The sequence below is a fragment of the Nerophis ophidion genome, linkage group LG05, assembly GCF_033978795.1.
Source record: "Nerophis ophidion isolate RoL-2023_Sa linkage group LG05, RoL_Noph_v1.0, whole genome shotgun sequence".
Taxonomy (NCBI): domain Eukaryota; kingdom Metazoa; phylum Chordata; class Actinopteri; order Syngnathiformes; family Syngnathidae; genus Nerophis; species Nerophis ophidion.
Genome location: NC_084615.1, coordinates 15,137,418 through 15,151,312, shown reverse-complemented (window position 1 = coordinate 15,151,312; position 13,895 = coordinate 15,137,418). Strand labels below are relative to the sequence as shown.

Genomic DNA, 13,895 nt, shown 5'->3' with positions numbered 1-13,895 from the left:
TTCATTTTCTACCGCTTATTCTCTTCAGAGTCGCAGGGGGCACTATAAGCCGGTCAAAAGATTCAACAGAATAGCCGTCAGAGCCAACAAATTGCCAATGCTAACTGCTCGAGCTAACAAATACATGCATACATACGTACATACATACATTTTCACCCACAAATCCCCTTTGGGTTTTTGTGTTGGGGTGGGGGGGCTTGAGCATATCCCAGCTGCACTCAGTTCACCTGAAACCCTTGCTGACGTAGCTTGGCGACAGACGGCGCCTTTTAAAGGCACACACTGCTTTCATAAACTTTTCTTAACTGCATATGACATATATTTGAAGCTTTTTTTTTTAAGTAAAGCATTAATTACATTCCATAGTAATTCCAATAGTCCATCTTCTCCAGCTTAGAGAAATTCGAATAGTAATTGACTTTTTTGGTCAAGTAACTAGTAACCATAATCAATACATTTTCAGAACAGTGGTAGTAACAGTATTGTAGTGTTGAGTACAAACTAAACATTTTGTTTAAAATACTGATTCAAGATTCAAGATTATTTATTGTCATATGCACAGTTAAACAGACAGTTTGCCGTACAATGAAAATCCTACTTTGCTAGTCAACCCTTCAACAAGTCACACGGTACTTAGCTAAAAATATAAAATAAAAATAAAAAGTATATACAATGCACAGTAAGTAACATGACATTATTGCACATTCTGATTGACCGTCAACAGTATAAATATGGAGGTGACCTTGGGTCACAGCAGCAGTTAGTGTCTAAGTGATCAAAGGTGAAAGGTGTCTACAGTGATGGTTCACAGTTCGGGGGTGGTCAAGGTAGCTGTCTTTTGTTCAAAAAGACAAAGGTAAAGACGGGGGGTGGGAGCTAGCATTCACAAGTTAGCATTCACAAGCCTGATGGCCTTTGGGTAGAAACTGTTTGTCAGTCTCGTAGTTCTGGATTTCAGGCTCCTGTATCGTCTGCCTGATGGTACGAGGCTGAAGAGACTGTTCTGGGGGTGTGTACTGTCCTTTATGATGTTGTGTGCTCTCCTGGTGGCCGTGGTGGATAAATATCATATCACAATTTGGCCATTAATACCGGGGTGTCAGTTTTAGTCTGGGCTTGTGGAGGCAAATCTGTTATCGCTCATGTAACATATACTTGCATTTGATTTCTGAATAAATGTACGCCAGAAGACACACTGCCCTCTTTTACTTTGAATCTGTGCCTCTACTGGCTAGATATAGTGAGAAAGTGGAAGAAGTGCTACCTCTCTGGCTGAGCAGGAGTGTATGATGTGTGTTGATACATATTCTCCATTATCAGTTGTACATGCGCAAGGGAACCGAAAGCAGCAAAAAAAAATTTTAATTTGCTTATCAATGTCAGCCTTAAATTAATAAATGTATGCCAAATAGTGAATCCTTTCATCTGCCTGGGTGACATGAGCTCGTTGGACCACATTAAAAGTGGTCCTGCTTTTAGCTAGACCATTCAATCAACTATTTCCCGAAGCAGAGAAAATAGTTAATTTCAAAATAATTTCAAAAATAAGTCGTACATGGAATTGTCAGCCCTGTTGTTTTGTATCTTGTGTCAGGCACCCAAGCATTCCCTCCCCTGGCTGCTCTGGCCTACCACCAGTGTCGCTGGAACTACAATGACCAAGAGGACGTGCAAGCGGTGGATGCGGGCTTTGACGAGCACGACATTCCCTATGATTACATCTGGCTGGATATTGAGCACACGGATGGCAAACGCTATTTTACCTGGGACCCCAATAAGTTTGCCACACCCAAAGAAATGCTTCAAAGTCTCATGGATAAGAAACGCAAGGTACAGATGTCTGTGAAGGTTCTCATTGGTCCAGGTCATTGTCAACTTAGGGCATTCAATCCATCGCAACTGGACTGCTTGGTTTGTCTTGGAAGATGTTTCATCCGAGTAGGTTTGTGCTGATAGACTTAGATCAGATCTAGTCCAGCGGCTGGTCCCAAAACCCCCCACATTTATACTCCAAAATAAAAATAGCAGGGTGTGCCTGGGCAAGGATGCTTTTGCCCTATGGTAGTGTGAAACACAACTGTTTTAATGCAAAGGAGCAATCCTGTGATCTGTTGGTGAAGTGTTAATTCCCCTCGTTAGCATTGAGCTATTATGTGGCAGAACCATCGCTGTGGACCAACTACTACCACTCCAAAATAGTCGCAATCTCTCATATAAGCATTCCATCAAGTTGTAAACAAATAGCAATTTGGTCTCCTCTCGTTTCTGTCAACCACTAAGCCGACTCATGGCACGGCATAGACCAAGACTCTGATGTCTACCTGCACCTCGGGGAGAAACAGCGCTCTTTTGAGAACAAAACATGTACAGATTCTGGACTGATTGTACGAAAGAGGATTTAGGGAAGCCATTTACAGTGGGGCAAAAAAGTATTTAGTCAGCCAGCGATTGTGCAAGTTCTCCCACTTAAAATGATGACAGAGGTCTGTAATTTTCATCATAGGTACACTTCAACTGTGAGAGACAGAATGTGAAAAAAAAATCCAGGAATTCACATTGTAGGAATTTTAAAGAATTTATTTGTAGATTATGGTGGAAAATAAGTATTTGGTCAACCATTCAAAGCTCTCACTGATGGAAGGAGGTTTTGGCTCAAAATCTCACGATACATGGCCCCATTCATTCTTTCCTTAACACGGATCAATCGTCCTGTCCCCTTAGCAGAAAAACAGCCCCAAAGCATGATGTTTCCACCCCCATGCTTCACAGTATGTAAGGTGTTCTTAGGATGCAACTTTATACCAAAATGGATACATGGATGATACAGCCGAGGATTGGGAGAATGTCATGTGGTCAGATGAAACCAAAATAGAACTTTTTGGTATAAACTCAACTCGTCGTGTTTGGAGGAAGAAGAATACTGAGTTGCATCCCAAGAACACCATACCTACTGTGAAGCATGGGGGTGGAAACATCATGCTTTGGGGTTGATTCTCTGGTAAGGGGACAGGACGATTGATCCGTGTTAAGGAAAGAATGAATGGGGCCATGTATCGTGAGATTTTGAGCCAAAACTTCCTTCCATTAGTGAGAGCCTTGAATGGTTGACCAAATACTTATTTTCGACCATAATTTACAAATAAATTCTTAAAAATTCCTACAATGTGAATTCCTGGATTTTTTTTCCCACATTCTGTCTCTCACAGTTGAAGTGTACCTATGATGAAAATGACAGACCTCTGTCATCATTTTAAGTGGGAGAACTTGCACAATCGGTGGCTGACTAAATAGTTTTTTGCCCCACTGTATGTCAAGGTTGAAAACCCATCCCTAACAGAGGAGGTGGTCTGTGACACCACCATACAACACTGTCCTTCCAACCAATCCAAAAAGACGCTACTTTTTAGCCTCCGACAAATACCAGGAGTTAGAAACATTCTGCTCACAGAAGGAGACCAGAATGTAATTTGTTTACAACTGAATGGAATGCTACTGGGGGACTTCAACGCTCACGTTGGCAACGACAGTGAAACCTGGAGAGGCGTGATTGGGAAGAATGGCCGCCCGGATCTGAACCCGAGTGGTGTTTTGTTATTGGACTTTTGTGCTCGTCACAGTTTGTCCATAGCAAACACCATGTTCAAACATAAGGGTGTCCATATGTGCACTTGGCACCAGGACACCCTAGGCCGCAGTTCCATGATCGACTTTGTAGTTGTGTCATCGGATTTGCGGCCTCATGTTATGGACACTCGGGTGAAGAGAGGGGCGGAGCTTTCCACCGATCACCACCTGGTGGTGAGTTGGCTGCGATGGTGGGGGAGGATGTCGGACAGACCTGGGAGGCCCAAACGCATTGTGAGGGTCTGCTGGGAACGTCTGGCAGAGTCTCCTGTCAGACAAAGTTTCAATTCCCACCTCCGGAAGAACTTTGAACATGTCACGAGGGAGGTGCTGGACATTGAGTCCGAGTGGACCATGTTCCGCACCTCTATTGTCGAGGCGGCAGATCGGAGCTGTGGCCGCAAGGTAGTTGGTGCCTGTCGGGGCGGCAATCCTAAAACCCCTTGGTGGACACCAGCGGTGAGGGATGCCGTCAAGCTGAAGAAGGAGTCCTATCGGGTCCTTTTGGCTCATAGGACTCCGGAGGCAGTGGACAGGTACCGACAGGCCAAGCGGTGTGCAGCTTCAGCGGTCGCGGAGGCAAAAACTCGGACATGGGAAGAGTTCGGGGAAGCCATGGAAAACGACTTCCGGACGGCTTCGAAGCGATTCTGGACCACCGTCCGCCGCCTCAGGAAGGGGAAGCAGTGCACTATCAACACCGTGTATGGTGCGGATGGTGTTCTGCTGACCTCGACTGCGGATGTTGTGGATAGGTGGAAGGAATACTTCGAAGACCTCCTCAATCCCACCAACACGTCTTCCGATGAGGAAGCAGTGCCTGGGGAATCTGTGGTGGACTCTCCTATTTCTGGGGCTGAGGTCGCTGAGGTAGTTAAAAAGCTCCTCGGTGGCAAGGCCCCAGGGGTGGACGAGATCCGCCCGGAGTTCCTTAAGGCTCTGGATGCTGTGGGGCTGTCTTGGTTGACAAGACTTTGCAGCATCGCGTGGACATCGGGGGCGGTACCTCTGGATTGGCAGACCGGGGTGGTGGTTCCTCTCTTTAAGAAGGGGGACCGGAGGGTGTGTTCCAACTATCGTGGGATCACACTCCTCAGCCTTCCCGGTAAGGTTTATTCAGGTGTAGTGGAGAGGAGGCTACGTCGGATAGTCGAACCTCAGATTCAGGAGGAACAGTGTGGTTTTCGTCCTGGTCGTGGAACTGTGGACCAGTTCTATACTCTCGGCAGGGTTCTTGAGGGTGCATGGGAGTTTGCCCAACCAGTCTACATGTGCTTTGTGGACTTGGAGAAGGCATTCGACCGTGTCCCTCGGGAAGTCCTGTGGGGAGTGCTCAGAGAGTGCGGGGTATCGGACTGTCTTATTGTGGTGGTCCGTTCCCTGTACGATCAGTGCCAGAGCTTGGTCCGCATTGCCGGCAGTAAGTCGAACACATTTCCAGTGAGGGTTGGACTCCGCCAAGGCTGTCCTTTGTCACCGATTCTGTTCATAACTTTTATGGACAGAATTTCTAGGCGCAGTCAAGGCGTTGAGGGGTTCCGGTTTGGTAACCGCAGGATTAGGTCTCTGCTTTTTGCAGATGATGTGGTCCTGATGGCTTCATCTGACCGGGATCTTCAGCTCTCGCTGGATCGGTTCGCAGCCGAGTGTGAAGCGACCGGAATGAGAATCAGCACCTCCAAGTCTGAGTCCATGGTTCTCGCCCGGAAAAGGGTGGAGTGCCATCTCCGGGTTGGGGAGGAGACCCTGCCCCAAGTGGAGGAGTTCAAGTACCTAGGAGTCTTGTTCACGAGTGAGGGAAGAGTGGATCGTGAGATCGATAGGCGGATCGGTGCGGCGTCTTCAGTAATGCGGACGTTGTACCGGTCCGTTGTGGTGAAGAAGGAGCTGAGCCGGAAGGCAAAGCTCTCAATTTACCGGTCGATCTACGTTCCCATCCTCACCTAGTGTCATGAGCTTTGGGTCATGACCGAAAGGATAAGATCACGGGTACAAGCGGCCGAAATGAGTTTCCTCCGCCTTGTGGCGGGGCTCTCCCTTAGAGATAGGGTGAGAAGCTCTGCCATCCGGGAGGAACTCAAAGTAAAGCCGCTGCTCCTTCACATCGAGAGGAGCCAGATGAGGTGGTTCGGGCATCTGGTCAGGATGCCACCCGAACGCCTCCCTAGGGAGGTGTTTAGGGCACGTCCAACCGGTAGGAGGCCACGGGGAAGACCCAGGACACGTTGGGAAGACTATGTCTCCCGGCTGGCCTGGGAACGCCTCGGGATCCCCCGGGAAGAGCTAGACGAAGTGGCTGGGGAGAGGGAAGTCTGGGTTTCCCTGCTTAGGCTGTTGCCCCCGCGACCCGACCTCGGATAAGCGGAAGATGATGGATGGATGGATGAATGGAATGCTTACGTGAGGGATTGCGACTATTTTGGACTGGAAGTAGTGCATCCACAGTGATGGTTCTGCCACACATTAGCTCAATGCTAACGAGGGGTAATTACACTTCACCGACTGTCGTTGGCTTTGATAGGATTGCTCCTTTGCATTAAGACAGTTGTGTTTCTCACTACCATAGGGCAAAACCATCCTTGCCCAGGCACACCCTCTTTTTGGAGTATAAATGTTTGGGATTTTGGCACCAACCGTTTGGACTGGATCCGACCAATCTAAGTTTATGAGCATGTACTGATGAAGCCTACTCGGATGAGCGTCGAAACCTCTTCCAGGACAAAGCATTCAATCTAGTTGTGCTGGATTGAATGCCCTGAGACGCAAGGTAGAGATGTTTGAGACAGCTGGTAGATGATGGCAGAGTTTGTGAGTAAGTGGGTGAGACTTACGCATGTTGAGAGGACTGACAGAAGTTCCTTTGCCATTGTTGGAAAATAAACTCACCGTGTTTAGTTTTGGCTGATTACTTTTATGGGCTCATTTGTTTTGTGAGTTAATGTTAATCACAGCAACTCAGTTCAGAAAAGTAAACAAAGAACAATACAATTCATTCTGATTTTAGCCAACATTCCCCATCTTTGTGCGGCACTACATGTTACTCTGAAATGCCAACATAATCTCTTAATCAAGATACTTGTTTCAGTCAACGGATTATAATTGTCCTTCACCTCTTCATGTGATAGATGGTAACCATTGTAGACCCTCACATTAAAGTGGACAGCAACTACAAGATCCACAATGGACTCAAATCTCAAGGTTTCTACACAAAGAACAAAGATGGCGGTGACTATGAAGGCTGGTGTTGGCCTGGTAAGAAACAACATGACATTCGAAGGAGTAATGGGGTACATACATGTTTTACAGGGCTGCTGTACCGCATCGAAGCTCATTTAGTTTGACAAATGTTCCTTAGGTAGTGCCGGCTATCCAGACTTTTCCCGTGAAGACATGAGAGCTTGGTGGGCCAGTATGTTCGCCTACGACCAGTACGAGGTGCGTCCCATGGCTGCTAGAATATTCCTTGTAGTTCTTAAGTGCAATATTCAAGTATGCCTGTGCAGGTATACTGTACATCAAGGGTCAACAACGCGGTGCCCACAGGCACCAGGTCGCCCATAAGGACCAGATGAGTCGCCCACTGGCCTGTTCTAAAAATAGCTCAAATAGCAGCACTTAGCAGTGAGCTGCCTCTATTTTTTTAAATTGTAGTTATTTACTAGCAAGCTGGTCTCGCTTTGCTAAACATTTTTAATTCTGAGAGACAAAATTCAAATAGAATTTGAAAATCCAAGAAAATATTTTAAAGACTTGGTCTTCACTTGTTTAAATAAATTCATTTATTTTTTTACTTTGCTTCTTATAACATTCAGAAAGACAATTTTAGAGAAAAAATACAACCTTAAAAATTATTCTAGGATTTTTAAACACATACCTTTTTTTTACCTTTTCAATTCCTTCCTCTTCTTTCCTGACAATTTTAATCAATGTTCAAGTAAATTATTTTAATATAATTCTTCATTTTAGCTTCTGTTTTTTCGACGAAGAATATTTGTGAAATATTTCTTCAAACTTAGTATGATTAAAATTGAAAAAGATTATTCTGGCAAATCTAGAAAATCTGTAGAATCGAATTTAAATCTTATTTCAACTTCGTATGAATTTCTTTTAAAACGTTTGTTCTGGAAAATCTAGAAGAAATAATGTTTTTTCTTTGTTAGAAATATAGCTTGGTCCAATTTGTTACATATTCTAACAAAGCGCAAATTGGATTTTAACCTATTTAAAACATGTCATCAAAATTCTAAAATTAATCAGGAAAAATTACTAATGATGTTCCATAAATTATTTTTTGAATTTTTTCAAAAAGATTTGAATTAGCTAGTTTTTCTATTCATTTTTTTCGGTTTAATTTTGAATTTTAAAAAGTCGAAATTGAAGATAAATTATGTTTCCAAATTTAATTTTCATTTTTTTCGTGTTTTCTCCTCTTTTAAACCGTTCAATGAAGTGTTTTTTTCATAATTTATTCTCTACAAAAAACCTTCCGTAAAAGGAAAAAAAATGATGTACGACAGACAACAGACAGAAATACCCATTACATATATATATATATAAATATATATAGATTTATTTATTAAAGGTAAATTGAGCAAATTGGCTATTTCTGGCAATTTATTTGTGTATCAAACTGGTAGCCCTTCGCATTAATCAGTAGCCAAGAAGTAGCTCTTGGTTTCAAAAAGTTTGGTGACCCCTGCTATACATGAACCTCTGTGCTCTCCAGGGCTCCATGGAGAACATGCACTCGTGGAACGACATGAACGAGCCTTCAGTGTTCAACGGGCCAGAGGTCACCATGCACAAGGATGCAAAGCACGGGGACTGGGAGCACCGTGACCTGCACAACATATATGGTCTCTATGTGGTGAGTGCGCCGCAAACACCTTGCAACTTTCAAATCCTGCCTTCTCCTCTAACTGCGCATTGTTGTGTGCAGCAAAAGGCCACAGCGGAGGGCCTGATCCAGAGATCGGGAGGAGTCGAAAGACCTTTTGTCTTGACCAGGGCCTTCTTTGCTGGGTCACAGCGCTACGGTGCTGTGTGGACAGGAGACAATGCCGCTGAGTGGGGGCACCTAAAAATCTCAATTCCCATGTGCCTAAGTATGGGCCTGGTGGGAATAGCTTTCTGTGGTGGTAAGCCTGTTCGTCATCTAAAAAACACATTTTGCCTAATCAACAAATGATTATTTGCCAATAAAATGGCACTACGATAATCTTAAAGGAACTGGTTCCATGGCAACAAGTGTAAGGAACTAATAGAATAGAACAGAAAGTACTTTATTGATCCCTGGGGGAAATTTAGCACCACAGTTCGCTCACAATAAACACTTGTGAATTTTTTTACATGTGAATTATATAAATTTAGTCTATTATACAGCATTATTCACATGTGAATCATATAAATATATTATACATATACCCTACATTTAAGTACAGTCAAGAAGGAACATATGCATTACATTTATTTATTATCATATTTATGATTATTATACTAAAGGCTGGAATGTATCTTGGTTTAAACTTCCTCTAAAAAGAATTGTAAATACATTTTTAAAATCTTGTTGAAACATCTTTTAGGCATGTACGGATGGAAAAAAATGCTATCGTCATAAATCATGCATATCATTTACAAACCTTATATAAGACCAGCACACACATGGTTTTCTTTTAAATGCATTCTAACTGGTAAATAAATGCAAGCAGAAGTCCATCAAAACAGAGCCAATAGGAGTCACTCTATTCTTTCTATAAAGCGCTTAAAAAGATCCAAACACCCCCATTAAGGTTTTATATACCCGCTGTAAGTATGATTGTAATATAGTAACAGGCACGTCCATAATAACATAATATTTACGTATTTTGCTCATTTTAAGGATATGGCTCATCACTACACTTACTGTACAATGTCTGCTGTGACTGGGATGCTAACTGTTAGCATGTTGACATATTCCCCTTCAGATGAACAGTGTCTCATAATCATGGCAATGGGTTGGAGAATTAAAAAAGGGTGGGTGCAAACCTGCCGTCTTTTCCATGTTTCTCTCGCTAACTCCGGGTCAAAGTTCACTGTGTAAGTTGACCATTTTCTCAGTTGATGACCACATCATTTTACTAACAGGGTGAGAGTCAGGATTTATAGTCTAAAATAAACATTCACAAGCTCAATGGCGAGAAAGCAGCTCACCAGCTGACTACCTCAATTCAGCAGCATAAGGAACTTGCCTTTCTGCTAATTGTGTTGTAGCTCCTTAACGTTAGTGCCTATATTCAGGTCACGCAATGTAAACATTAAAGCCCTACTGAAAGCCACTACTACCGACCACGCTGTCTGATAGTTTATACATCAATGATGAAATCTTAACATTGCAACACATGCCAATACGGCCGGTTTAGTTTACTAAATTGCAATTTTGAATTTCGCGCGGAAGTATCATGCTGAAACGTCGCGGTATTATGACGCGTGCGCGTGACGTCACGCATTGTAGAGGACATTTTGATCCAGCACTGATCACAGCTATAAGTGGTCTGCTTTAATGGATTAATTACACAGTATTTTGGACATCTGTGTTGCTGAATCTTTTGCAATTTGTTCAATTAATAATGGAGACGTCAAAGAAGAAAGATGTAGGTGGGAAGCGGTGTATTGCGGCCGCCTTTAGCAACACAAACACAGCCGGTGTTTCCTTGTTTACTTTCGGCTTTTACCGTAGACATGAGCGGAGAGTTTGCGTCGTTCCTCCTGCAGCTGTGGACTCTCTTGCTTCCTCCCACTGGCCGCCACCGACCGTTGGATGCTTACTCCGTGGAGGAAAAAAAAAAAAATCTCAGCCCGGCTGCCTTGCCTCGCCGAGAAACGTGGCTTCCCTCAGAGACACTGGCGGTCACCTATATAATCTCCCTAAAACACTAGTAACACAATAAGCAGATAAAGTATTTTCCAGAATTATCCTAGTAAATTTGTATAATAACATCTGAATCGCTCACACTGCCCTCGTCTTTTTTTTTCTTTCTAGTCCTTCACTCTCACTCTCCTCATCCACGAATCTTTCATCCTCGCTCAAATTAATGCGGAACTCGTCGCTTTCTCGATCCGAATCGCTCTCGCTGTTGGTGGCCATGATTGTAAACAATGTTCCGATGTGAGGAGCTCCACAACCCGTGATGTCATGCGCACATCGTCTGCTACTTCCGGTACAGGCAAGGCTTTTTTATAAGCGACCAAAAGTTGCGAACTTTATCGTGGATGTTCTCTACTAAATCCTTTCAGCAAAAATATGGCAATATCGCGAAATGATCAAGTATGACACATAGAATGGACCTGCTATCCCCGTTTAAATAAGAAAATCTCATTTCAGTAGGCCTTTAAATATTGAGTTTTACGGTCAGATTAGACACAATGACGTCATGGCCATTGGCTCCATGGTTAGCAGACTTTCATTTAGGTTATTTTCCAGTTAGAATTATTATTTTTTAAAAGACATGATTTTGTCTCGTTAGAATTGTGAACTATAGGCACAATTCCAAAAAGTGGCATCCCCCTTAAACGCCACTGAACAAGCACTATTGAAGATGAAAAATAAACACAAACATCCCCTCTGTGGGATGAAGGTTGCCATGGATACACGCTCCGTTACCATGGTAAAAGCACTGATTCCCAGTGTAATTGAGCTACTGTTGGCAGCTGTACCTTGGACAAAATACACTTTTTATTCCAGTCCTTCAGTTTTATTTCAACACATCATTGTTTTAAAAAAGCACTTTTGTGAAATAAGGCTCCTGTAAGTGACACAACTTACAGCAAAGATGCCTTTGTGAATTATTTTTTCTGCGTTGTCCTGCTTTTTTTCTTACCTTTTTGAGGAAACGCTCACCTCTTCACATTCCTTTATTCTCTTCACTGCCGGTTTCTCGCAGCTGATGTCGGGGGCTTCTTCAAGTCTCCGAGCTCGGAGCTGTTGGTGCGTTGGTACCAGACGGGAGCCTACCAGCCCTTCTTCAGAGCCCACGCTCACCTGGACACTTCCCGCCGCGAGCCCTGGCTCTTCGGCCCGGAGAACACCGCACTGATTCGTGAGGCCGTGCGCCAACGCTACACCCTCCTACCATATTGGTACCAGCAGTTCTACCACACCTACCGCACTGGACAACCCGTCATGAGGTGAGCATTGTATTCTGCAACATCTTTACATGTTCCTGATCGATGAGCGCAATTCATTTAAATTTGATCACTGTGATCAGCTGTTAGCGTATTTCCTCCATCAAACATGGCGGAAATGTTTGTTAGAAAATAGCGCGGTAGTAAACAGTAGGAAAGCGATGGTGCTTAGTAAAAATCCTGCCTTTATTGACCGTGATCTTGCATGTGTCTGAGAATGTTTGTGTGAGAGCGTTGTGCCTCTTCCCTCTCACACAGCTGAAAGTGCGGCGCAGAAAAACAAAATGGAGAAATAGGGACAGCATTAGCATAAAACATGAAACATTACATTGAGATAGGGGTGTAACGGTACGTGTATTTGTATTGAACCGTTTCGGTATGGGGGTTTCGGTCCGTTTCGGAGGTGTATCGAACAAGTTTGTAATCTAAAGTCTTAACAAGCTGCTCTGCTTTCTGCCTCTGTCTCAGCACCAATCATTGTCCCACCCACATAACCATCTGATTGGTTACACACAAAGCCAATCAGCAGTGCGTATTCAGAGCGATGTAACAGCCAATCAGCAGTGCGTGTTCAGAGCGCCTGTAGTCAATGCTTCAGCGTCGAGCAGATATGTGTTTAGCATGTGAGCGGCGGACAGCGTACTCTCCCCAAATTAATTAAAAACACCTCCCAGTCACAACTACTACTAACATCACTATGAGCCCGTTGACCTTCTAGAAACTTAAACTGCAGCTCAACTCGCGCGCAGTTCTGGCTTGAGATGAAGGCTAATTAGCTTTTAGCGTAACGTTAGCTCATTTTGCTGTGTGTGTGTGTGTGTTAGGGGCAGCAAAGCCCTGTCTGTCTGTTATTTCACATGAACTTCATGGTGTTCAGGGATGAATAGTCTCTCCTATTGCTATTGTACTATTTTTTCAGCTATAGTTATATTAATCATTAGCAATGTAGCAGCCTAGTTTTGAATGGCAGGGTCCCTGCTATCACATGTTGACAAAAATATAACATTTACATAATAAAAGTCAACTACAGGCTTCCCAAATGCTGTAATAAATTAAGCATGAGGAGTTGACTTGAAACTGTTTAATGTTGCACTTTTTATATGTAGAAGAAAGGTTTTGTCATTTTATTTAATCAAAGCAACAACTTGAGGCAGTTTAATGTGGATTAACATGGCCAGAATTATTAAAGTGTTCCCAATGTTAAAAGGATAAAGCCATTGTTTACAAATTCGGTAAATAGATAACCCAAAAATTTATATTTTGTTGTTTTCTTACTCTACCGATAATGAACCGAACCGTGACCTCTAAACCGAGGTACGTACCGAACCGAAATTTTTGTGTACCGTTACACCACTACAATTGAGAAGAAGCAGCAACTTTAGTTTCACTGCCTGCTTGATCTCAGTGATGCGGTCTTGCAGGCAGGCACAGAATGTCTTGGTGGCTGAACGACTGGGAGAATAACCACACATCATTTAATCAGTACAAAAATACTTTTTTTTATCTAAATATTTTTGAATCAGATTTTGTGTTTACTCTGATATAACACTTACCGTATTTTCCGCACTATAAGGCGCACCGGATTATAAGGCGCACCTTCAATGAATGGCCTATTTTAAAACTTTGTTCGGATATAAGGCGGACCACCGCATTATAAGGCGCATAGAATAGATGCTACCGTAGAGGCTGGGGTTACGTTATGCATCCTTTAGATCTGGGGTCTCAAACATGCGGCCGGCGAGACGTTATTTTGGGGCCCGCACTTTGATATGACACTTTAATGTATGTGCGGCCCGTGAGTTTAATATGAACGGGACTTGACAGCGTGATACCTCCCAACGTTCCCAATTTTCACGGGAGTCCTCTTAATATCAGGGTATCCATTCTCTGTAATCCCTGCCGATTTTTACCCAATCAAAAATACTCAGTGGGTGCCACAATGGCACTGTTCTTAATGCTCTTTGAATCCTGTAAAGACAGCATGCAAGCCTATTTGATTGTTACATTAGGCTGAGCAGTACACATGTGTGATGTTGCAAGACATATTTGGTCAACAACTACACAGGTCACACTGAGGGTGGCCGTAAAAAAACTTTAACGTTACAAATATG

The 13,895-nt window shown here is 43.4% G+C and overlaps 1 protein-coding gene across 4 annotated transcripts in view; it reads left to right on the top strand.

Annotated features, from left to right (window-relative positions):
• Nucleotides 1-13,895, top strand: part of ganabb (glucosidase II alpha subunit b) — a 61,027-nt gene that overhangs the window by 35,227 nt on the left and 11,905 nt on the right. For all 4 annotated transcript variants that reach the window (XM_061900169.1, XM_061900168.1, XM_061900171.1 and 1 more), the window contains 6 exons: nt 1,595-1,830; nt 6,750-6,876; nt 6,980-7,059; nt 8,351-8,491; nt 8,564-8,762; nt 11,544-11,787. In XM_061900169.1, coding sequence (XP_061756153.1) covers nt 1,595-1,830; nt 6,750-6,876; nt 6,980-7,059; nt 8,351-8,491; nt 8,564-8,762; nt 11,544-11,787 — 1,027 coding nt within the window. The remainder of the gene's footprint in view (nt 1-1,594; nt 1,831-6,749; nt 6,877-6,979; nt 7,060-8,350; nt 8,492-8,563; nt 8,763-11,543; nt 11,788-13,895) is intronic.